At 40.5% G+C, this 27,100-nt stretch overlaps 2 protein-coding genes across 18 annotated transcripts in view; one reads left to right on the top strand and one right to left on the bottom strand.

The window, feature by feature from the left end:
* The window catches only part of LOC134206396 (neurobeachin), a 486,080-nt gene that overhangs the window by 76,931 nt on the left and 382,049 nt on the right, over nt 1-27,100 (bottom strand). The window lies entirely within an intron of this gene.
* Nucleotides 20,340-21,445, top strand: LOC134206398 (uncharacterized). Its single transcript, XM_062682115.1, has 2 exons — nt 20,340-21,011; nt 21,067-21,445. Exons 1-2 carry the CDS (start codon nt 20,802-20,804, stop codon nt 21,400-21,402), a joined length of 546 nt encoding a protein of 181 aa, XP_062538099.1. The 5' UTR covers nt 20,340-20,801; the 3' UTR covers nt 21,403-21,445.

The raw sequence follows: 27,100 nt of genomic DNA, 5'->3' as shown, positions 1-27,100 counted from the left end.
AACACACCAAATCAGTTATCTATAAATTAATCACCCATTTTCACGTTTAAACCATACTTTCGTACCATGCTTTCTATAGAGAATGGCGATGAACACTGTGTGCGCTGCAGCAGCCCTCTTGGTGATCCTTCCATGCATTCTGTCGGTTGATATCCAACCAGAGCTCGTCTTCCAACGTACCGAGCAGACGATGGGATTTGACATTTTCAACTCCAAGCTTCGTATCACCAAGTTCAACCGGACCACGGCTGTGATGAATGGAACCATCGACATTCTGGTTGACCTGGACAACACATTCACGGTAGTAACTTATGGTTCTAATCTGCAAACCGAGATGCGCTAACTTCCATTCGCCCAACAGATGCAAGTCAACTTGGCCTACAGCCGACTGGGCAACAACCAGTTCAACAACTATCCGCTGAAGTTTCCCCAGCAACCTCTATGTCACTTCCTGAATGACACTTATCGGGAGTTTCGACCCGTTTTTGCCAGTACTACCAACTACCCGAGCGTAGGGTCGGATGGGCTGTGTCCGTTTCCCGCTGGACCTTACTGGTTCAGGAATTTCTTGCTGGCGCCGGAACATATGCCGTGGGCGACCCCTGAGGGACTGTGGCGGATTACCTTTTTGGTCAAGGGAAGGCAAAGTGAGGCGGATTTTCATGTCTATGCTAAGCTTTCGAGGGAATCGTATTGGTAGGTTTGTGGTTGGGGATTTTTTCTCGGAAATGCGATCACCGTTTTTTGTTAAAAGTTTAGTAATCTGGGTTCGATAATGTCTTGGAGACTGAGAATGGCTTTCAAGCTTCTGATAATGTTTCTAGAGTTACGTTGATCAATTTTTCCGAGTTTAGTGAAAGAACCGCCCCGATGTTTAAGAAGAAATTTTGAATTTTCCTAGTCCTTAGAATAACTTAGGAAACGTTTTTCAGGGATGTTTCCTACAGGGATGCTTTTTTGTTCGGAAATTTAAAAATCTTTCATTAAAAATCTCTACAAGTCTGTTCGGCTGCTTTCTAAACAACTAGAGGATAATTCTTTTGAATATTTTGCGTGTATGAAATATTCAAATTTTGTTGCCAAATATTCTCACATAGAGACTGCCATCTTGGGAAAGAGCCGTTTGGCCCAAAGTTATTCGGTCGAAGCCTATTCGGCCAAGTGCTACTAGTTCATTGCCACTTTACGGGTATTGATCAACCACCATGAAAATAATTACAATAATTTCAATGTTCGAAAAAAAGGCTCACAAATTCAAGGGGAATGGTCTAGCTGGGCAAAATCTTAACCAAATGGTTCATAAATAGTTGCCTTTTAACATTAATGAACACATAATGAAAATTGTTACAATTACTATGGAAAATCAGCTGATCTTTCTCGTGCGCACACTTGTCTGCGCAATGCGCACACTCACCCAAGACACGGGGCAATTATGCGCATTTGATTTTCTTCATAAAACTCTCTTTTTCTCAAATTCAAATGAAAATGTAATAAGAAGTTTCGAAGACAATACAATAGGGTTCATACCGGTTACAAAGTCAAACTTTTAAATCATTTCATCTATCAGAAATTATTCTAAGACAACAGTTAGGTGCCCAAACTTGCCCCGCTATACTCTATGGATTTTTATGGTCACCGTTGCATATGGTGATTCATTTACCTCTGGCATAATCGGTGATGAAAAAACTCTAATAAAACATCAATAGAGAAAAGTATGCAGGGGAGTGCAAGTCTGAAATAAATTTGAAAATTCAGCTAAGACCATATGATCAACGATTAATTGATGTCTCTGATGTCAGTCATCTATCCGTACTCCATTTGGGCGAATTGGACCTTTGGCCGAAATCGACATACGGCCGAACTGGTCGTTTCGCCGAATACGTCATTTGGCAGAAATGATCGTTTGGCAAACAGAATCATTTGGCAGAAAATGTTATACGGCCGAATGTGTCATACGACCAAAAATGCCATTTGGATGACATGGTTAATTGACCAAACGTGACAAACGACCGAACATATCGTTTAACCGAAGGCCATATGGCCGTAAATATCGTTTTGCCGACCAGGTAATTTGACTGAAAAGGTCGTTTCGATGAATACGTCTTTTGGCCGAACGGATCATACGACCATACCTGTGCGTCTATTGAAGTTTTTTCCGGCCGCAGCGTGATAAATCATTTTTAGGCAGCGAAGTTGGCGTCACGCCGTAGACAATCGGCGTCGTACATTGACGTGAACCTTTTTTAATGCATTCAAAATTCTCCGAAAGTTCTGCAGAAATTCCCCAGGAAAAAAAAATCTCTGGAAATCTCTCCCGAAATTACTCCGGTGGCGGCATGAATCATCGTCACAATTTTTTTTATTGCATTTTATTGTTAAGAAAATTATGGAGAAAATTTAGTAAAGTTCTTCGAAAAAATATATATTTAGGAATTTTGCGCAATGATTTATGAATTTCCACCAATTCTTTTTCAATTTCCTTCAAAGATTCTTCAAAATTAACCAGTCTTATAAACTCCTGGTTTCCACTAAAAAATCCTCTGAATTCACATGAAAAAGTCATCTGATTTCTAACGGAAAACATATTCGAATCAGTCTTGTCAGATATGTCAGTCAGATATGAAAACAAAAACCACCACGCTTTTAAACGATGTTCTTTACTGACAATCACTGCAAGCAAAAGATATTTTAGTTACTAGATAAAGATTGTCGCTGTCCTCGTTGTCCGGAACATCTTTTGCTGGCGAGGATAGGGGAGGATAGGATAGGAAAATCAGTCAAAGTTTCTAATAAAGATATCGGAAACAATTCAAATTAAGCCCCACACTGAAAAAAATCAGTTTTAAAATTAAAACTCGATTTGCAAAAAGCGCCCTTTTAAATTGAATGAAATTGTGCCTCACGATAGGTGATTATGTTCCCCGCCAACCGTCCATACATCGCAAGCTGGGTACTTTGAAGGAAACAAAGTTTTTCCAACAAAAACTTTTTCTTGTCGAAATTATTTTCAGTGTATTTTTATCCGTTGCGATTAGTTAAATATTATAACTGCTAAATATTGTACTCTGCTTGACTGTACAGGAATATTTTAATATATGTATGCATGTATGTATATTAGGTGGCTCAAAAAACACTTTTTCAATTTTTTTGATGGGCCGCCCTCTTATTCGGTTCTATTTGATGCCCTGATGCTATGGACAAAATTTCAGCCAAATCGGTCAAAGTTTGGGCAGTGCTAAACTCGTTGGAAGTTTATATGGAAAAATGTATGCAGAAACATCCAAAAACAGTGATTTGCAGTTGGACGGTACAATTTACGATCAAGAACCATGATACTCATTCAGTTCTTGTAAAATAAAATACAGAATGTTATGCTGAAAACCGCGAGAAGATTGAAGTTTATTACGCAAAGATATTAGCATTTTACTGGAGTGTTGTAGGGGTGAATTTATTTCTTTTCAAAGGTAAAAGAAACGAAATTTGCTCAAACCCCACTGCAGAGAAATGCTAATAACTTAGCCGGACAAACTCGAATCTTCTCGCGGTTTTCTGCATAACATTCTGTATTAAATTCTTCAAGATCTGAATGAGTATCATAGTTCTTCATCGTAAGTTGTGTAGTCCAGCTGCAATTTACTGTTTTTGGATGTTTCTGCATACATTTTTCCATATAAACTTCCAACGAGTTTAGCACCGCCCAAACGTTGACCGATTTGGCTGAAATTTTGTCCATAGCATCAGGGCATCAAATAGAACCGAATAAGAGGGCGGCCCATCAAAAAAATTGAAAAAAGTTTTTCCCATACTAATTTGAGCCACCCTAATGTATATGTTAAATCCACTGACACTCCTTGACACTGAAAAACAAATCAATTCCGCTAAGAAAAATATTTTGTTAGAAAAACTTTTTTCCTTTGAAAGTGTCAAGCTTGCGATGTATGGACGGTTGGTAGGGAACATAATTTCCTATCTTGAGACACAATTTCATACAAATCAAAAAAAGCGTTTTTTCGCAAATCGAGTTTTAATTTTTAAAACTGATTTTTTTCAGTGGATGGCTCAATCTGAATTGTTTCTGATATCTTTGATAGAAACTTTGACTGATTTTGCGATAGTCACCCATACAACATTTTTTTGTAGGATGCGTCGTTTTTTGATTGTACCCATTTGAAAAAATCAATAAAAAAATAATTTGGCCTTTTTCAAAAGATAGTCTGGATCAAATTTGGAAAAACTATAGTTTATATATATGTATGTACTTTTATTTTTACAGCACCTCTTAAAATATTGCACAAAAAGTCGAAATAAACAATAAGAACACTTAAGGTGGTTATACAACAAAGCCACAAATCGGCCATCTTGGAAACCACGTGCTTTTTCTAGTGATTTTTCAAGAGTACCACAACGCCCATGGGGATGAAACATTCGTAGATCGTTTCCTTACTCATGCTAAACAATCGACTTTAATTTCAGCATTGTACGACAATTATTACGCTAGATTTGAATATTTGATAATAGGAGTAGAAACTCGTGTGGTGAATTTAAAATTCACCACATGGCTTGATTGTATAATCACCTTAAATATTCCCAAAAGTTCTATTTTGGCTTCATGCATTTTCATTACAGCAAAAAATCCATTAATTTCCGCTAAGTGGATTATTCCATTGCTGACGAGCGTTTCGAACCAAACACAGCACAGGTTAAGTGATCCCGACAGTCAGGATGACACGGATATGACAACCACCAACCTCTGGAAAGTTTTCCTATCGCTCACGTTGGTGATCACAGGCAGCAGAAGTAAAGACATGGTGAGTGACCAAGAACTAGTTGCTAAAATGTCACTTTCATGGCAATCCGCACACCAAGCATGTGAGTTCCAGATTTGAGTATCACAATTGAGCACTTGACACATGACCTGGATTTTGTTATTGTCACGCTTTGCGTGACTTGAACGGTGACACTTTGCAGCGCTGATTCGAATTCCCACGGGATATTTTTCAGAATTCCCAGAATTCTCCCAAACATTCTAATCAATTTGCACTGGGTATTCTTTGCTCAATGTGACAATGTGAGCCACCCACCGCGAGTTTGCATCGGTGGTGACGAAATCGAGGTGGTAGAAGAATTTGTGTACTTGGGCTCACTGGTGACTGCCGAAAATGATACAAGCAGAGAAATTCGGAGACGCATAGTGGCTGGAAATCGTACGTACTTTGGACTCCGCAAGACGCTCCGATCGAATAGAGTTCGCCGCCGTACCAAACTGACAATCTGACGGACACGAGGCCTGGACGATGCTCGTGGAGGACCAACGCGCACTTGGAGTTTTCGAAAGGAAAGTGCTGCGTACCATCTATGGTGGGGTGCAGATGGCGGACGGTACGTGAAGGAGGCGAATGAACCACGGGTTGCATCAGCTGTTGGGAGAACCATCCATCGTTCACACCGCGAAAATCAAGGCAGAATATCGGACAGTAACCCGGTGAAAATGGTTCTCGATAACGATCCGACGGGCACAAGAAGACGAGGTGCGCAGCGGGCAAGGTGGATCGATCAGGTGGAAGATGACTTGCGGACCCTCCGTAGACTGCGTGGTTGGCGACGTGTAGCCATGGACCGAGCCGAATGGAGAAGACTCTTATATACCGCACAGGCCACTTCGGCCTTAGTCTGAATAAATAATAATTCTTTGCTCAATTTGCTCAATTTTGCCTGAAAATCTTTCTAAATTTCCTGAAAATAATCCTTCCACGGAGTTTCCAAAGAGTTCTTCTTCTTTTGTGTTTCCACGAATATTTACTTCGTATTTTCTCGGAAAAAATGTTCTAAGATATGCCAAGAAAATTGTTTTAATTGAAAAATATTTTTCCAAATTTCCACCAACACCTTGAGAAACGCTAGGAAATTTCCTCAAAAAATACTTCGAAATTTCTTCAGGAAACGTTCCAAAACTACCTCGGTAAACTCCTCAATAAACGCTCGGAAACGCTTCAAAATTTCCTTGAAAATTTATTCGAAAATTCATCGGGAAATGCTTTGAAAATTGCTCGGAAAAAGCTTAGAAATTTTCTCAGGTAAGTTCTTAATATATTCGAGAAACGCTTTCGTCACGGAGTGTTTCAAAATTACCCCGAGAAAAAAAAGACCCCGAGAAACGCTTTGAAATCGTCTTAGGAAACGCTTCAAAATTCCTTCGTGAGATGCTTGGAAATTTCCTTGGAAAACTCTTCGGAGTTTCCTCGGAAACGCTTCGAAATTGAATCAGGAAACGCTTTGAAATTTCTTCGGAATTTTCTCGAAAAACAACTCGAAATTTGCTCGAAAAATGCTTCGGGATTTTCCTTGGGAAACGCTTCAGGAAACCCTTCACAATTTCGTTCGTTCGTTCGAAACGTTGCAAAATTTCCTCGACAAACGCAACGGAAGTTCCTCGGGTAACGATTTGTTCCTTGAGAAACGCTCCAAAACTTCATCGAAAAACGCTCCGAAATTTCATAGGGAATCGTTTCAAAATTTCCTCGGGAAAGGCTTCAGAATTTCCTCGTGAAAGGCTTCGGAATCTCTGCGGGAAATGTTTCGAAATTTCTTCGGGATACGATCCGATACTTATTTATGAAACTCTTCGGAAACTCCTTGGAAAGCGCTTTGGAATTTCCTCGCACACGTGTCGAAACTTCCTCGGAAAATTATTCGGATATCCTCGGAAACATTTCGAAATTTGCTTGGAAATCGCTTCGGAATTTCCTCGGGAAACGCTCTGGAAATTATTCGGGAGTGCTTCTTAATTTTCTTGGGAAACGCTTCGAAATTCGCTTGGGAAACGTTCGAAATTTCTTCGAGAAACACTTCGGAAACTCCCCGGGAAACGCTTCGAAATTTTCTTGAAAATTTCTTCGAAAATTCATAGGAAACGCTTTGAAAATTGCTCAGAAAACACTTCAAAATTTTCCCCAATAACTTTATCTGTCAAACCAATTGATGCTTTGTTTAGCGCATATTTAGGCGAATCCAGCGCTCTACTTCCGAAGTTGGGTAAGTCTGGAAAAAATCCAACTGCAGTATAAGAAGCGTACTAACTTTGTTCCAGATAGACAATATCCTAAGGAAATGCTTTCTTCGGGAAGTGCTCCAAAATTTCCTCGAAAAACGATTCAATTTGTTTTTTCAGGAAACGCGTAGCAATTTCCCAAAATATGCTTAAAAATTTCCTCGGAAATCTTTTCGGAACTTCCTCGGAAAATACTTTGGTATTTCTACTTGTAAATATCTTCGGTATATCCTCTGGAAACGCTTCAAAAGTCCTAAGGAAACGCTTTGAAACTTCTTCGAGAGCGCTTCGATTTTTTTTGGGAAACGCTCCGAAATTCCTTCGAGAAACGTTTCAAAATTTCCCCGGGAAACGCTTCGGATTTTTTTCGGGAAACGTTCTGAATTTTTTTCGGGAAGCTCGTTAGAAACTCCTTGGGAAACGCTTCGGAATTTCCTTGAGGAACGCTCCAAGACTTCCTCGAGAAGCGATTCGTAATTTCTTCAGGGAATAGGAATTTTTTTCAGAAAGTAGTTTGGAATCTCTGCTTGAAATGCTTCGAAATTTCATCAAGGAGTGTTTCTGGGATTTCCTCGGGAAACGATTTGGAATTTCTTCATAGAATGGTTCGAAATTTTGTTAAGAAACGTTCCAAAATTCCCTCCAGCAACGCTTCAAACTTTGCTCGAGAAACGCTTAGGAATTCGTTCCGAAATTTTCTTCGGAAACTTCTCGAGAAATGCTTCGAAATTTCCTTGAACATTTCTGCCAAAATTAATCGGAAAACGCTTTAAAAATTGTTGGCAAAACATGGGACTTCGGAAATGGGAAACGCGTCGAAAATTCCTCGATTTCAAATTTCCTCGGAAAACGCGAACGAAATTTCTACGGAAAACTCTTCGGAATTTACTCTGGAAACAATTCAAAATTTGCCGAGAAAATGCTTCGGAATTTCTTCGAGAACCGCTTCGTAATTTCCTCGATCAACGCTTCGGAAATTCCTCGAGAAACGATTCGATATTTCCTTAAGGAACGCCTCGAAACATCCTCCGAAAACGCCCCAAAATTTCTTTGGGAAACGCTCCGGAATTCTCTCGCGAAACGCTTCGGAATTTCTTTGGGAAACATTCCGAAACATTCTCGAGAAACTCTTTCAAAACTTTCCGAAGATTTCTCAGGAAACTCTTCGGAAACTCCTCGGGAAACGCTTCGGAACTTCCTTGAAACTTTCTTTGAACAATAATCGGAAAACACTCGGAAAACACTTCGAAGTTTTCGCAAGTAGCTTCTTAATTTTGTCGGAAAACGATTACTTCGGAAAGTGCTTCGAAATTTCCTCGAGGAACGATTTGAAATTTCCTCAAATAGTGCTTCGAAATTTTCTCGAAAATCTAATTGGAGTTTCCCCCGGAAACAATTCATTTCGGAATTTCTTCGGGGAACGCGTCGAAAATTTTTCGGAAAACTATTCGGAATTTCCTCGGAAAACAATTCTAAATTTTGGAAAATGCTTCGGAATTTCTTCGGGGAACGCTTCGAAAGCTCCTTAGGAAACGTTTCGAAATTTCCTCAGGAAACGTTTCGAAATTTCCTCTGGAAACGCTCCTTACAAAACGGTGCATAATTTTCTCGGGAAACGCTTTGAAACTTCCTCAGGAAATTATTCTGAATTTCTTCGGGAATTGCTTCGAAATTTCTTCGGGAAACGTTCCGAAACTTTCTCAGGAAACTCCTCGGGAAACACTACGGAACTTCCTTGAAACTTTCTTCGAACATTCTTAGGGAAACGCTTTGGAAATTGCTCGGAAAACACTTTTCGCAAGAAGTTTCCTAATTTCGTCGGAAAACGCTTTCTGAGGAACGCTCCAAAATTTCCTCGAGAAACGCTTTGAAATTTTCTCAGGAAACGCGACGAAATTTCTTTGGAAAACTATTCGGAATTTCTTCGGGAAACAATTCAAAATCTTCTTGGAAAATGCTTCTGAATTTCCTCGGGAAACGCTTCAAAAGTTCTCCAGGAGACGATTTTTTTTCAGGAATCGCTTTGAAAGTTCCGCAGTAAATGCTTTGCTATTTCTTCGGGGAATGCTTCGAAATTTTATTGAGAAACTCTCCGAAATTTACTCGGGAAATGCTTCGGAATTCTTCGGGAGACGTTCCGAAGCTTTCTCGGGAAACTCCTCGTAAAACGTTTCGAAAGTTCCTCGGGAAACGCTTCGAATTTTCTTGAAAAAATCTCCGCTATTTCCTCAGGAAACGTTTCGGAATTTCTTTTCGTGATAACCTCGGAAATCTCTTCGGGAAACGCTTCGAAATTACCTCGTTAAAATTTTCGATATTTCCTCGGGAAGACTTTGAAATTTTATCGAGATTATCGGATTGAGAAATTTTGGATCAGCGGCGTGATAGATAATGAATAGCCGAACGCAATAGAGGTAATAAACTATAGAGGACGATATTGGGTACCTATCTGTCAAAACGTACTGAATTTTCCTTCGTTGACATTTAATGTCCTACCTATCCTCGCCAGCAAAAGATGTTTCGCCAGTGACGACAGCGACAATCTTGCTCTATAGTTTATTACCTCTATTCGGAACGCCGATGAGAAAATGTCGGCGGCAGCGTTCCTCCAAACTTGTCTAGGAATTTCTCTAAAAGTCTCCCCTTGGAAAAAATTCTAAATTGATTTTTTTTCGCAGGTTGCTGCTATGCATCCAAATTAACGCAAATATATTGTCGACGTAGCACCAAATTAGGAAGTCGTTCCTAACTTTTTTCCGAAGTTTTATCTGTCAAACTAATGGATGCATTGTTTAGCGCATCTTCAGGCGAATCCAGTGCAGTTGGGTAAGTTGTCAGTATCTGGAGAAAAATCCAACTTCGGTATAAAAACCGTACTAACTTTGTTCCGGATAGACAATGCTAGTTGGCCAGGGAATCCCTTGTTTCAGAAAAGGCGCAATTCCTAGCCTTGTCCAAGCATATTATCATGAAAGAATCTTCTCAAAGTACGACAGAATGGAAATTCGATATACAGATGGTTCTAAAAAACTGGATGTGTAGGTATTGGAGTCCACAGCGACAAGTATATACACTATTGGCACTTTCGTCTCCAATATGCAAGCATCCATATATTCATAGAATACAAAATGTTCTAGAGAAGTCGGAGAAGGAAATTACTTTCATCTATAGGACACTTTCAACAAAAACTCCAGGTGATGACATAAAAAAGTGGTTGAAGCACAGTACAATTTGAAACACCTGGTCCCAAGAGTGGAAAACAGACAGGAGCTCATTTTTGAGGAAAATTAAGGTCGACACAGCACAATGGAATGACCAACCATCCCGAAGAGACCAGATCACATTTTCCTTACTCCGTACTGGACACAGTCGTGTCTCCCACAACATGGGAGGGAATGGCAGCTTTAAAATACTGTGCGAAACTTTTAATTGCCCGGTACAAGATGAACTGCGCCAAAAATATAACATCACTACCCTGAGATCAGCACTGCAAAATGACAAGATCAGCGAAACTTCAACACGATCGTTTCTAAAAGACGCCGGTCTAAGAGAACCCAACAGTCATTATGATGTTACCACAGACAAACAGACATAACACTCGTCAAATTTCCATCGTCCACTGATTTTCTGGTCAATTCAAATAATCATTAGTTGGCCAATCGATCACTTGTGACGCGCGCATCGTTTTTGCTCGAGTTTGACGTTTGCTCACTACCGCCATCTGGTTCGTGATTTGCCCAACTAACTGAAATCAACAGATGTCGTTAGTGTTTGAACGACGATGAATTTAATAAATAAATGTTCAATGTGTTATGTCTGTTTGTCTGTGATGTTACAACCAGCAGTTAATGTATACAATTCAACACCATTTCTAAGATAAAACCCATTATGTTATTATGTAGTAGTAGTAAAATTCTTCTTTATTTAAAACATTTTTGGTTCTACAATTAATTTTAACATGAACAGTGATCGGGTTGGCCCTCCAACTTCAATTTCAATTATTGTTATTATTATAATTATAATGTTTGACTTAATTTTTAAAATATAATGTATCATGACGGCCTTCAGGAGGCGCTAGTGTTTTTTTAAAATTTGATAACCTAACTACTATGTACACTAATATTTACAAATGTTATTATGTTCTATTGTCCATTATCTTATATTATTTCTACGAGATGAACCAGTCTTGGGCTGAAAATCTCGTTAATATCAGATCACAAAGGGGCGGGGCTAACGGTCTTAATTTATTGAATACAAGAAATCTGCTTTCTGCGCGCGCGAGCCATTTTGATTGGTATTCCGCAAAGAGTGGTTCAATAAGATTTGATGCAGCGGAGCGGACACAGCAGTACGAAGGCGTGGGTAGCACCAGGGACAATGCTGAAAGTTTATTCCAAATGGTGGCGTCTTAGCGAAAAATCATCGAGCAGTGTCAGATCACGGACGGTTAATGGGGATCTGTCGGTATCTTAACCTAGACAGCGGCACCTTCCCTCTGAAGGATGCCTGAAATGAACCACCCAGTTGGATCGGATGGAATGTGGACTGTATCAACGCCCTTCGGCTGCAAGGCCTCCAAGTCCGTACGATAGCGACTAAGAAATTATTTCTTAACTCTTGAAGCCTTGAGAAAGGATGCTTGGTTTGGCTTGTCCAGAAATAAGAAAGCGGTTTCAATTTAGATCAATGATGTATTCTACGGCTGTCGGTGCTACTGGCGTCAACTTCATAACGGAACCTTCCGCTAACGGGACTTCGCAAGCCAAGCATGCATGCTATTAATTGCCGTTGGGATGAGGAGTGCGTGTTCATTTACAAAACATGGTTGTTAGTAGGAAGGGGACCGAAACACCCGCGGTCGACTAGGGGTTAGTAGGATGGGATGTGGGATTTTGGGTGATTAACCACGATTAACTTTAGGATTGGGACAAACATTCAATCACGTTCGCTTTGGGCGCGAACAAGCGGCTGTCAGACAATTTCAACGCAAGGTTCCGACGAGCGTTTGGATGCAGTTAGTTATTGGAAATGCGCATTGGGAAAAGAAAATTGGTTCTTCTCAGGGCTGATTGCAAAAAATAATTGTCACGGTTGGAGACTCAAAGTCCATCCAACTATTCGACGTCTTGATTCAGTTGACCTCCAATTGCTCATTGTTAATAACAAGAGACACAAATTATTTTGGCAAATACTATCAATTTCGAATAGTTACGTAGTCCTACGTCACCTTTGCGTACAACCCGATTGGGCTGCCTCTTTGAGTTTTAAATAATTTTACAAATTAATTTATCGGCTTGAACCATTTTTTTTTCAATTTCGAATTGCTTCAAAATTTCATCGGAAACTTTTCGGAATATCTTCAGAAACGCTTCGAAATATCCTCGGCAATCGCTTTGAAATTTCCTTGGGAAAAACTTTTTTTTCGGGAACGGTTCCGAGATTTTCTTTAGAATCTCTTCCGAAACTCCTCGGAAAAAATGTTCGAAAATTAACCGGGAAACGCTTTGAAATTTTCTCGGGAAACGCTTCAAAATATTCTTGAAAATTTCTTCAAAAAATCATCGGGAAATGCTCAAAAAATTACTCAGAAAACACTTTTTCTCTAATAACTTCTTTATTTCATAGGAAAATGCTTTCTTCGGGAAGTGTTTCGAAATTTCCTTGATGAACGATCCAAAATTTCCTCGATTTTTTTTCAAAACTTTCCTCGGAAAACACTTTGGATTTTTTTTCTTGGAATGCTTCGAATTTTCCTCTTGGAACGCTTTGAAATTTCTTCAGGGAGTGCTCCTAAATTTCTTGGGAAAGACTTCGAAATTTCCTCAGGAAACTTTTCGGAAACTTTTCGGAAACTTCTCGAGAAACGCTTCGAAATTTCCTTGAAAATTTCTGCAAAAAATCATCAGGAAACGCTTTGAAAAAGGCTAAGAAAACATTTCAAAATTTTCTAAGGAACATTCGCAATTTCTTCGAGAAACGTGTCTTCAAAATTTCTTCAGGAATATTTTTATAGAAAATTCATCGGAAGCGCTTTGAAAATTGCTCAGAAAACGCTTAAAAATTTTCTCGAGAAACTTCTTTATATCCTCGGGAAACTCTTCTTCGAGAGTGCTTTGAAATTTCCTTGAGAAAAGCTCCAAAATTTTCGCGAGAAACGCTTCGAATTTTCCTAAGGAAACTCTCAGTATTTCTTCAGGTCATTACCTCTTCAAATTTCGTTGAGAAACGCTTCGTAATTTTTTGGGAGTTTCCTCGGGAAACGCTTCGAAAGTTCCTCGGAAAACGCTTTTAAATTTTCTAAAGAAACTTTTGCATTTTTTTCGGGGAGTGCTTCGAAAGTTTCTCCGGGAACTATTCGAAATTTCCTTGAGAAACGGTACAAAATTTTCCTCGGGAATCGCTCCGAAATTACCTCAGAAAACGGTTCGAAAATGCTTCGATTTTTTTTTCGGAAAACGTGAAGATACTTTCTCTGGAAACTCGTCGGAAACTCCTAGGGAAACGCTCCGGAACTTCCTTTAAACTTTCTTTGAACAATAATCGAGAAACACTTGAAAATTGCTCGAAATACACTTCAAAATTTTTGCAAGAGGCTTCTTGATTTTGGCGGAAAACGCTTTCTGCGGGGAGTGCTTCGAAATTTTCTTGATGAACGCTCCAAAATTACCTCGAGAAACGCTTAGAAATTTCCTCAAGTAAAGCTTCGAAATTTTCTCGGAAATCTCTTCGGAGTTCAATTAAAAATTTGCTCGGGAAACGTTTCGGAATTTCCTCGGGGAATGCTTCGAGATTTCTCCAGGAAACGCTTCAAAATTTCCTTGGAAAATGCTTAGGAATTTCTCCGGGAAACGCTTCGAAAGCTCCTCGGGAAACGCTCCTTGAGAAACGGTACAAAATTTTTCGGGAAAGGCTCCGAAATTTCTCAACAAATGGTTCTGAATTTTTTCGGGAATTGTTTCGAAATTTCTTCGGGAAACGTTTCGAAACTTTCCCAAGAAACTCCTCGGGAAACGCTACGGAACTTCCTTGAAACTTTCATCGAACAATAATCGTGAAACGCTTTGGAAATTGTTTGGAAAACACTTCGAAATTTTCGCAAGAAGCTTCATAATTTCGTTGGAAAACGCTTTCTGCAGGGAGTGCATCGAAATCTCTGTGAGAAACGCTCCAAAATTTACTCGAGAAATGCTTAGAAATTTCCTTAGCAAACGCGTCTTCGGGAAACAATTCGAAATTTTCCTGGAAAAGCTCCGAAATTTCCTCAGAAAACGATTCGGAATTTTCTCAGGAAACGCTTTGAAAGTTTCTCAGGAAATGCGATGGTACTTTTTCGGGGTTGCTTCTAAATTTTTTTGAGAAACGCTCTGAAATTTCCACGGGAAACGCTTCGGAATTTCTTCGGGACACGCTTCGGATTTTTTTCGGTAAACGCTTCGCTAAAATTTCTATCGTAAAACTTTTCGGTATTTCCTCGGGAAAGAAGTCGAAATTTTATCGAGAAATTATCAGACTTTTAACCGTCTTGGGGAATTATAGATCAGCGGCGTGACAGATATTTATTGAATAGCGAAACGCCGATGAGAAAATATCGGCGGCAGCGTTCCTCAAAACGTTTCTCCTGGAATTCTTTCAGAAGTTCCTCCGGCAGTTCCTCTGGAAGTTTCTTCGAAAATTTGTTCAGGAAAGAAAAAAGTCTAAATTGAAAGTACATATATGAATTGATTAATTTAACTGAATCCATCCCCAATGTGCTGCTTCTCTGCGTTTTTCTTCGCATTTCAAAATACACGAGAAAGGCAAGAGCTAGCTTGGTCGTATCGCCTAATTTGGGTGATCGGTGGGTGAGTTTTTATTGCCGGAAACTGAAGATCATTTTTATGTGAAACAATAATTCGCATTTCTGCGATTTCGTGACAACATGCAAATCGACTTGAACAAATCCAATAGTATACATCATTTGTACAATTTCGTAAATCATTCATGTCAATCCCGGGCTCAAATGGTTGACTTTATTCTCATTCATATCCACTGGCTCACTTTATTTTCAAATTTCGAGTACAAAATGACACAGAATTTTGTTGTGACAATCGTGATCGCTTCGATTTTTCCGTTACTCTTCCCTCTCGTTTGCGCGGGCATCATTCAGCCAGAACTAACCTTCCAACGACTGGAACAAGTAGACGGGTTTGACATGCTGCACACCAATTTGCGCATCACCAAATTCAACCGCACCACTGCCGTGATTAATGGAACTGCGGATTTCTTCGTTGACTTGGACAACAGCTTAACGGTAACTCGAGAACATTGGAGGTGTTAGAAGGGCTGCCCACATTTACGTGTCTCCCAACAGTTCCAGGTCCAATTGGCCTACAGTCGACTAGGAAACAACCAGTTCAACGTGTATCCGCTGCGGATTGCGGAGGAACCGTTCTGTCACTTCCTGAACGGCACATTCCGAGAATATCAGGACTTGCTCCAGAATGTCTCCAATTTTCCCCATCAGGTTGGTCCGGAGGGGTTGTGTCCGATTCCGGCCGGGCAATATTGGTTCAGAAACGTAGTGTTTGATGCGGACCGGATACCGTTTATTGCTCCCGAGGGCTTCTGGCGGATTAATTTGCAAACCTCCGGACCGAAGAGTAAGGTGGTGTTTTATATCTATGCTAAGCTTTCGAAGGAATCGTTTTGGTGATGGTTTGAAACCCCGAATAATATACCTTATGGAATCTACTAAAATAAACACAAAGTCAGGGGATCCCTTTGGGGGAGAGACTCCCCATTCATAGTAGTCATGGTACAAAAATAATCGATGGTAGTCACAAGGGTCGGCCTATACCAATCTTCATGGATTTTGACATACATCGCATGATTATTCAAAACATAGAATGACATAGTCAGACGACTACTCCAGAAAAAAACAGTTTACCGTTGAAAGTGCCTCGTGGATGAAAATCGCATTTAGTTCTATGTCATAAATTACTTTAGTCATTTAAAACATGTTCAGATTTCAGATAATTTAACAATTTGTAGAATGTGCATAAATATTAAATGACTAATATTCAACCGAATATTGACAGTCCGGAGCCGACTATGAATGTGTCTGGAAGTGAGCTGAAAAGTGAAGAAAGGTGAACTTCACCAAAAATTTTCGGACAGACCCATTTGCTGTTTGAAAAGTTGCAACTTCTCTAGTAGCTTAACGACCGGGCGGCTGTTCAAGTCATGCCGTATCGTGTGCACCGGAGGAATTCCTGGAGGAGCTTCTGGAGGAACTTTCGGAGGAATTCCTGGAGGAGCTTCCGGAGGAATTCCTGGAGGAACTTCCGGAGGAATTCCTGGAGGAACTTCCGGAGGAATTCCTGGAGGATCTTCCGGAGGAATTCCTGGAGGAACTTCCGGAGGAATTCTTCCGCATCTCGCCATAAACGCCTCTGGGCGACAATTTTTTTTAAATAAAATGTATCGGTGGCCGCTCTTGTGGGTCTCACATATGGATTCAAGCTACCATAAACGCCCCTGTGTGACAATTTTTCAAAAGATTTTTTTTCGGTTACCTCTCTTGCGGGTCTCAGATATGGATTCAAATGGCAGCTTGGTGACAACGCCTCTGGGTGACAATTTTCTAAAAGAAAATTCTTCGGTTACTGCCCTTGCGGGTCTCAGATATGGATTCAAGCTGCCATAAACGCCTCTGGGTGACAATTTTCTAAAAGAAAATTCTTCGGTTATCACCCTTGCGGGTCTTAGATATGCCTCTGGGTGACAATTGGTCAAAAGAATTTTTTTTCGGTTACTGCCCTTGCGGGTCTCAGATATGGATTCAAGCTACCATAAACGCCCCTGTGTGACAATTTTTCAAAAGATTTTTTTTCGGTTACCTCTCTTGCGGGTCCCAGATATGGATTCAAGCTGCCATAAATGCTTTTGAGTGTCAAATTTTTAAAATAAAATGTATCGGTGGCCGTCCTTGTGGGTCTCAGATATGGATTCAAGTTGCCATAAACGCCACTGGATGACAATTTAGCGAAAGAAATTTTTTCGGCTACCGCCCTTGCGGGTCTCAGATATGGATTCAAATGGCAGCTTGATGACAACGCCTCTGGGTGAAAATTTTCTAAAAGAAAATTCTTCGGTTACTGCCCTTGCGGGTATCAGATATGGATACAAATCGCCATAAATGCCTCTGGATGGCATTTTCGGATCTCAGATATGGATTTAAGCTGCCATAAACGCCTCTGGGTGACAATTTGTCAAAAGAAATGTTTTCGGTTACCGCCCTTGCGGGTCTCAGATATGGATTCAAGCTTCCATAAACGCTTCTGGGTGACAATTTTCTAAAAAAAAATTCTTCGGTTATCACCCTTGCGGGTCTCAGATATGCCTCTGGGCGAACATTTTATAAAATAAAATGTCTCGGTGGCCGCTCTTGTGGGTCTCAGATATGGATTCAAGCTACCAGAAACGCCCCTGTGTGACAATTTTTCAAAAGATTTTTTTTCGCTTACTTCTCTTGCGGGTCCCAGATATGGATTCAAGCTGCCATAAACGCTTTTGGGTGACAAATTTTTAAAAGAAAATTTATCGGTGGCCGTCCTTGTGGGTCTCAGATATGGATTCAAATCGCCATAAACGCCTCTGGGTGGCATTTGCGGGTCTCAGATATGGATTTAAGTTGCCATAAACGTCTCTGGGTGACAATTTAGCAAAAGAAATTTTTTCGGCTACCGCCCTTGTGGGTCTCAGATATGGATTCAAATGGCAGCTTGATGACAACGCCTCTGGGTAAAAATTTTCTAAAAGAGAATTCTTCGGTTATTGCCCTTGCGGGTCTCAGATATGGATTCAAATCGCCATAAACGCCTCTGGATGGCATTTGCGGATCTCAGATAAGGATTCAAGCTTCTATAAACGCTTCTGGGTGACAATTTGTCAATAGAAATGTTTTCGGTAGATATGGATTCAAGCTTCCATAAACGCTTCTGGGTGACAATTTTCTAAAAGAAAATTCTTCGGTTATCACCCTTGCGGGTCTCAGATATGCCTCTGGGTGACAATTTGTCAAAAGAAAATTTTTCGGTTACTGCCCTTGCGGGTCTCAAATATGGATTCAAGCTGCCATAAACGCCTTTGGGTGAAAATTTTTTAAAAGAAGATGCATCGGTTGCCGTCCTTGTGGGTCTCAGAATGGATTCAAATCGCCATAAACGCCTCTGGGTGACGATTTTGTAAAAGAAAATTTATCGGTGGCCCTCCTTGTGGGTCTCAGATATGGATTCAAGCTACCATAAACGCTCCTGTGTGACAATTTTTCAAAAGATTTTTTTTCGGTTACCTCTCTTGCGGGTCCAAGATATGGATTCAAGCTGCCATAAACGCTTTTGGGTGACAAATTTTTAAAAGAAAATGTATCAGTGGCCGTCCTTCTGGGTCTCAGATATGGATTCAAATCGCCATTGACGCCTCTGGGTGACAATTTTTTAAAAGAAAATTTATCGGTGGCCGCCCTTGGGGGTCTCAGATATGGATTCAAATCCCCATAAACGCCTCCGGTTGGCATCTGCGGGTCTCAGATATGGATTCAAGTTGCCATAAACGCCTCTGGGTGACAATTTAGAAAAAGAATTTTTTTCGGCTACCGCCCTTGCGGGTCTCAGATATGGATTCAAATGGCAACTTGATGACAACGCCTCTGGGTGACAATTTAGCAAAAGAAAATTCTTCGGTTACTGCCCTTGCGGGTCTCAGATATGGATTCAAGCTTCCATAAACGCTTCTGGGTAACAATTTTCTAAAAGAAAATTCTTCGGTTATCACCCTTGTGAGTCTCAGATATGCCTCTGGGTGACAATTTTCTAAAAGAAAATTCTTCGGTTACTGCCCTTGTGGGTCTCAGATATGGATTCAAATCGCCATAAACGCCTCTGGATGGCATTTTCGGGTCTCAGATATGGATTTAAGCTGCCATAAACGCCTCTGGGTGACAATTTGTCAATAGAAATGTTTTCGGTAGATATGGATTCAAGCTTCCATAAACGCTTCTGGGTGACAATTTACTAAAATAAAATTTTTCGGTTATCACCCTTGCGGGTCTCACATATGCCTCTGGGTGACAATTTGTCAAAAGAAAATTTTTCGGTTACTGCCCTTGCGGGTCTCAAATATGGATTCAAGCTGCCATAAACGCCTTTGGGTGACAAATTTTTAAAAGAAAATGTATCGATTGCCTTCCTTGTGTGTGGGTCTCAGAATGGATTCAAGCTGCCATAAACGCCTCTGGGCGACAATTTTATAAAAGAAAATGTATCGGTGGCCACTCTTGTGGGTCTCAGATATGGATTCAAGCTACCATAAACGCCCCTGTGTGACAATTTTTCAAAAGATTTTTTTTCGGTTACCTCTCTTGCGGGTCCCAGATATGGATTCAAGCTGCCATAAACGCTTTTGGGTGACAAATTTTTAAAAGAAAATGTATCGGTGGCCGTCCTTGTGGGTCTCAGATATGGATTCAAATCGCCATAAACGCCTCTGGATGGCATTTGCGGGTTTCAGATATGGATTCAAGCTGCCAAAAACGTTCTGGGTTAAGAAAATTATTTTGAGCTTTTGGGTGACAATTTTTCAAAAGAAATTTTTTTGGTTACCGCCCTTGCGGGTCTCAAATATGCCCCTGGGTGACAATTTGTCAAAAGATTTTTTTTCGGTTACTGTCCTTGCGGGTCTCAGATATGGATTCAAGCTGCCATAAACGTCTCTGGGTGACAATTTTCTAAAAGAAAATTCTTCGGTTACTGCCATTGTGGGTCTCAGATATGGATTCAAATCGTCATAAACGCCTCTGGGTGGCATTTGCGGGTCTCAGCTATGGATTCAAGCTGCCGTAAACGCTTCTGGATGACAATTTTTAAAGAAGCCAAACTTGGGGAAAGAGTCGGCGGTTTGGGTTTCTAGTGAGTCTCGGAGGAAACGATAAGCATCGTCGCAATGGCAGCCGGTTTTTCCGCTGACGCTGTGATAATTAAACAGTGGTTGCTCCCGTGGAGGAATGCTGGATTTTCCTACTAGGATAAAAGAAAAAACAGACTGGCGGTGATCGCATCAATGGTGGTGGCAGTACGGCCGTTGAAGATGGTACGGGATCCTTGGTTGAGGGCCACCAGAACTGCTGCCACAAGGGCCTCTAACCACCAACACCCTTTTTGCTGGTGTGACACCACGGACTCTTACCACAGCTTGACCTCGCTGTACTGGATGACATCCAAGAAGGTACTCAGAAAGACCCCTCTCGCTACCCAATGCCAGATGTTAGTCCCAACCAAGGTCCCTACTCTATTTATCCACTTGTTCTTCTTTCCAAGTGACTGGATCATGGAGGCTCTAAACTGGTGCACGCTTTATTTTTTGACATTCGGAGATAACTTCTACCTGCTGGATGGCGTCTGGAAATCACTTCCATAATTATGGGATTCTGCATTTCTTCTCTAGAAAATTCTGGTGGTGAAGCACGAACTGAATATGTCAAACATCGTTTCATCGTCCAGCTCACTCCTCAGTCTTCTAGCCCCGACGAGTCGAATTACAATTCCAACAGTGTTCAATCACTGAGTTGCCGTGACTACATGATGATGGTTTGACATGGAAGATTCGCATGTTCCAGAAAGACAAGTGAACTAATTGACCCAATTAAAATTGTTATTCAACTACTCGTTGTCACATTTAAACTGAAACCCTGACATACTATTGATAGAGAATCACGATGAACACTGTGTGCGGTGTAGCCTTCCTGGGAATCCTTCCATTCCTGCTGTCGGTTGACATCCAACCGGAGTTTGTCTTCCAGCGAACCGAGCAGACGAAGGGGTTCGACATTTATCGCACCAAACTTCGCATCACCAAGTTTAACCGGACCACGGCCGTGCTGAACGGGACTGTAGATGTTTTCGTCGACCTGGACAACGCTTTAACGGTAATTTACCATTCTGTGCGTCGATCGTAACTGGCCAACTTTCTTCGCCCAACAGGCTCAAATCGATTTGGCGTACAGCCGGCTGGGTAACAACCAGTTCAACAACTATCCACTGAAGATTGCACAGCGACCCTTCTGTCACTTCCTGAACGACACTTACAAGGAGTATCGAGAACTTTTTTCAAATACCTCCAATTTCCCGAGTTTTGGCGATGGGCTGTGTCCGTTTCCCGCTGGACATTACTGGTTCAGAAATTTCGTGTTTGACGCGGAGCATGTGCCGTTCGCTGCCCCTGAGGGATTCTGGCGGATTACCTTCCTGATCAAGGGACGGCAAAGTGAGGCGGAATTTCAAATTTTTGCTAAGTTCTCTAGGGAATCGTATTGGTGAGGTTTGTAATTTGAGGATTTCTGCGCGGAAATATAAGCATCATGATATGCAAATGCTAAAATCATCTTTCAAACTTACAGACGTACATTTTCGTGTTAGAATTAGAAGTGAAGGTATAGATTTGATAGTTCCGTTAGGATACGGCATATGTAGAAGTGGATTTTTATTTAAAGCGAGAGGAAGGCAATTTTGGTGACCGAACGACCTCTTTTCTGCAAAGCTGCCATTTAAAGTCACCAAAATTGCAACCCGCTCGCTCATAAAAATTCAATTTCTCTAAAAACCGCATACAATTGCATGATGAAAAATACTTTAGACTTAATTTTTTTTCAACCAACAAAGTGTCAAACATTTTGAAACACAAGACGAGATATGTCATCTCTTTGACAGTTTCGGGCAGTATCGGACAAAATGGAAAAATCTCCAAAATCCGTTGAAAACCGGCCGAGTTATTGATTCTTAGTTCCTGACCTCTTTTCGTGACGGTCCTAAATTTGAAACTTTGGAATGACCGAAAACTTACCGAAAGACGAAATTCTACGTCAAAAATACTTCAACCACCAAAACTGCCGTTATACGCATAACTGTCTCATATACATAGGAAATCCCAGCAAGCATGGGACAAATATGCGTATGACTGCAGAAAAGCTACCATCCAATAAGCCTTCTTATATGTATCATCTTTGAAAAGACGGGAGATCGTAGTAGCCAGATACCTCTGTTTTTTGTGCGCAGCACCGTCACATTTGTTGTAGACTATTTAAAGATTCCCCCAAACACGCGCGACGCGATTCTATCGCCTGGCGACTGCGATTATGTCGCCGTTAGTTTGGGAGCGTATGTGGAATATTGCCTGCAGCGACTGAACGATAGAATCGCGGCGGCTAGTTGTCGCCGTCGCAGCGATGAAATCGCTGGGAGAGCCTTAACATCATATCAACCACTACAGAAAGCGTGGATCGGAAAATTTGCTCAGACATATCTCAGATGTTTTTAGGACAGTTGTTATGTGTCTTTCAAGTTACAATCTGTAGGATATCCACGGTGTCTATATGGGGAGATATTATTTTTCAAAAAATATTATCTCTGCAGCACCCACCACCCGAAAGTATATGCTTTCCTCTTTCATATAGTGAGTAAACTGAAATGTTTTAGCGAGGGATCAAGAAGTACTTTATTTTTTCACTGTTTTTAGTGCAAACTCCATAGAAATCTCAAATGATAGCCGATTAATCCCCCAAAATGTATAAAAAATGTCCCCTGATAGAACTTTTGAAAAATGCACCTACGTGAAGGAGGAAAACCTATACTTTCGTGTAGGTAGTAGGTGTTTTAGAGACACTGTTTTTTTGAAAATAAACCTTTTCGGACAAAAGACACCGTGTTCAGGACTTCGTTAGCGACAACAGATTGAAAATCCATGCACTGGTCGCTTAGAACCAGCCGGAATGTTCCGTTCCACTTTTTTTCAGCACTTACAAGTCGCATTGTGTTGCTTGTAAGTCGTACCGCACTGCTTGCATGAGAGCCGAATTGAAACCATCCAACATTTTATGGCGAATGAAATTTAACATAAATTGAGGAAGTTAGCTTGTGTATAGGTGAATTGCGTTTCACGGGCTAGAAAAATCCACTCCCATTGCGTTTGCTGTGGCTGCAGTTTCTAGAGCGTACTTCAGAGGCCGCTTTGAGTCCTCTCCGTTCTAATTGCAGTACAAGCACAAGCAGGAAAAAAGGAGTACGAACCCAATACCCAATATGGCCCAAAAAGCCGTTTGCCCCAAAAGCTAGGTCGTTTGGCTGAAATGGTCGATTGAATGAATAGGTTTTGGCAGAAAGGTCCATTTGGCCGAAAGGGTTATACGACCGAAAATATAATTGGTTGAATGAGTATATGGTCAAAGATGACGACCAAATAACATTTTCTGCAAAAGGTCCATTCTGCCGAACGATCATTTCAAGACAAAATTTTCAAAACGACTTATCTGCTTTTGTAAACAAAGATTCAAACGACGATTTGACGGAAACCTTCACCTACCTATTGATGGTGTTGGTTTGCGTGGGAGAGCTATCAGATTCGTCAAATCGTCGTTTGAATCTTTGTTTACAAAAGCAGATAAGTCGTTTTGAAAATTTTGTCTTCATTTTGGCTAAACGAAATTTTCGGCCAGAGGACATTTTCAGCCGTATGCCTATTGCGGGCAAATCACATTTTCGAGCAGATGGGTTTTGGCCTAATGGTTTATTCGGCCATACAGCTTTCAGTCTTGTGGTCTTTGGGTAAACGGCTTCTCCATCGTTTAGATGAAAGTCGTTCGGCAGAAAGCCATTTTGGCTGAATACATCACACGTTGAGCTGAAAGTCATCTAGTCGAAATTCATTTGACCGAAATGTCGTTTGCTACTTGGCTAAAAATGTCGTTTAGTCGAAATGGTCGTTTTGCAAAAAGGGCCATTTGATTCTTCCGACCAAATAACATTTTTGAAAAAAAGGGTCATTTGATCAGTTTACCAAATAGACCAAACGACTTTTTCGGCAAGGTGTTATTCGGCATCGAGGGAAACAACCCTACTCTTTTTGGACAAATTACCCTCACTTCTCCCGTGACATTCTGGTTTTATGCAGGTTCTATAGATATCATGAAGAGCATATTGTGGTTTTCAAGACTGTCATAAAACCAAAAATATTAACTGGGTTTTTAACACTGTTTACAATTATGTCAAATGACCGTTATGCCCTGCGATGTTATGCCAAATGCTTGTATGTCAAATAGCCTGCTCCACTCAAAGCCCAGGAAGAAAACATTTTTGTCAAATAGTTCGCATCCAACACCTGATCGTCGGAATTCTTCGAGGTTTTGTTTATGCTCAATGAGAATAGCTAAATGTCCTTGTCCTGATACATTTTCAGACTGAAATACCTGTCAAGAATCCGAGTTATTGCTAAACATACGCCTCTATTTGCCTGTATATTGAACAACATAGCAATGTTCTGGACTTGTATACGTAAAATTTATCAAATCAAACCATTCCAAAAATTTATTTTTAATGATTTCTATTCGATTTCGATGCTTTCATCATTTGAATAGGATGACATTGACTGACTTTAGGGCCGAATGTAGGGATCTCAATGGTAGAGTACTTTACAAATTAGTAGTTTTCAAAATTACATTTTCAATTCAGTCTGACCTACCACTCTACCAGGCCGGGTTCAAAATGGGGAGAGCAGGGTCAGTAATACCAATGAAACTGGACGGGCATGCGGCTGCTCGAACTTAATGGAAACACATTAGAATAAATTTGCTGATAAATGCCGATAAATTTCGGTTGATTAATTTAAACGCCGAATAGTAAACCTAGTCAGCATTTTTTTTTTTTCATTTTCGTTTTCCATGCCGTCTCAATTGATCAGTACCTCTCTTCAATTGAGAGATTCATTTCTACCAAATGAGATACACGTCATTCGGTGGTCTGAAAAATTTCAAACTGACGTGGTATGACACTGAAAGTCAATCGAATGAATGCATCTGCTGCTGTCAATTAAATAGACCGGGATCAAGATGAATGGAAGATGATATAAGAACCCTGACTGGGAATCGGAATACTCAATTGAGATCTACATTCGGGACAAAAGTTTAATTGACATTGAGACGGCACTGATTAGGAACACAAAGAATGATAGGGAAGAAGCCCCAAAACGCCCTCCGGGGCAAAACTATAGACACTATATAGGTTTCATAGACGAGAGCAGGCACGGTTGGGTTATTTCGATTAAGTGTGTTTTTCCACTTTTTCACAGTGTACCACGCGAATTTGACGTCACACGCTGCGTTGCTTGGGTTGCAATAGTGACGTCATGCTCGTTTGGCTACACTAACTGACAGTTCGTTTGGCTACACTCGCCTTCGCCTCAGCTCGTCTATAGAACCTATAGTGTCTATAGGCAAAACGCCTTTTGGGTATTCCATCATATTTACCCTATTTGGTATGGTCGTAACGAAACTAGACCTAAAATTATGTATGCTAGGCGTAAAAAGTGTCATAATAAAAGATAGGAAGGTTGCAAAAACCTAAATATTCCACATTTTGATGAAGCATCTAATATTTCGGCGTGGCAAAACGCCCTAGCTAGGCGGACTAACCTACAATGTACTACGCGTCTCCACGCACTATCCATACTAGAATGCTGTGGTGGTGCGACGACGCGTGGTGCGTTATTCCCAAAGAGCTGCCAGCTTGAAGGCGTTTTACCTCATGAGTTTACCGGCAACGAAATATCACCACTTTTTTAAATGCGAATATTCACCACAAAAGTTCAATTAGTGGACGCAGTGGTTTCTCGCCTCAACAAACAAAAAATGCGAATATTATCAATATGATCAATATTTTCTACAATTTTTAAATGGCATCAGCTAGCTATATTGTTTAACTGTTGCATGAGGTAAAAATACCCATGAAAATCGTTTTAGATAAGAAAGTAAAGGAGCCTTTGCTTAGCTAGGGCATATTGCCCCTCCTTCTCCTACTGAGTTTCTCCATGCGCAGTGTTTTCGCACACTAATCTCGACGTGTTGTAGGATATCTATATACATAAAAATGAATTTATGTCTGTCTGACCCTTATCCGGTTTTCCGGAAGCGGTAATGGCCACCAGCTTGTCTGGCACTGCTTTGACGTTTGTGGAGTTCAACCACCGACAAACCGACGTGCCTTCCCATATACAGTTGTTCGAATTTCTTGGCAATTACTCTCCTTTCATTACCTATCTCCATCTGTGCAATGGTTTACACAACAGCTCTCACAAGTTTAATTTATTTCATCAGCTCTCAAATAATAATCAATATTAGGTATTATAAATATCGAGAATTTTATGATAGGATTCGTTCGCCAAATGAAAAACATTCGACTTTCGAAAATGTGTGTAATGATCGTAAAGTCTTCAACGTCGATTTAAGCATCAAAAAAGATTTTTTATTACTTGGTTGTTTTTATCTACATCGCTGTGTAGATTGTTTGAAACGTACATATAGTGTTGACGTCGAACAGCTGGTGAATTGCGAGCATTTTGCTTTTTCTTCTTCTTGACTTTTCCTATCACATAAACGTTAATGTCAGTAATAACAAAACGAGTTACTACACTCGGAGTAAAACGATTGTATTATTTTTTTTTGCCAATTTTGGAATCAGAGAGGCCCGTCGGTTTGTCGGTGGTTCAACTGCACCCATTGACTGTTCCGAGCATTTTGTTCAATATGGCAAATAAGAAGGTGTGAATCCACTCCATCAGTACCTTCTTATTTAGACATTGGTCACATTGCTCGTAACATTACCGCTCGCAGAAAACTGGATAGACTCGGAAACTACTGAACCGATCGGCGTGAAAAATTGTATGCAGGGGTTTTTGAGGGGCAATAAAGGTTGTTAAGATGGTTCAAGATCCGCTCTAGAAGGGGGGCTCCCATACAAATGAAACACAAATTTCTGCAAAGCTTGAGAACTAATCAAGCAAATGGAACCAAATACCAATGAAACACAAATTTCAACATTACTCGAGAACTAACCAAGCAAATGGAACCCAATTTGGCAAGTGGAATAAAAATAAGTTTTGAAGTAAACTCTGTCAAATTAAAACGAATCACAGAGCAAACGTTATATCTTAAATTATGAATGCAAAATAAATGTTTGTGCTAACTAATTA

Source organism: Armigeres subalbatus, chromosome 1, assembly GCF_024139115.2.
Source record: "Armigeres subalbatus isolate Guangzhou_Male chromosome 1, GZ_Asu_2, whole genome shotgun sequence".
NCBI classification, from domain to species: Eukaryota; Metazoa; Arthropoda; class Insecta; order Diptera; family Culicidae; genus Armigeres; species Armigeres subalbatus.
The sequence above is the reverse complement of the archived record's forward strand: the minus strand, read 5'-3'. Positions and strand labels throughout refer to the sequence as shown.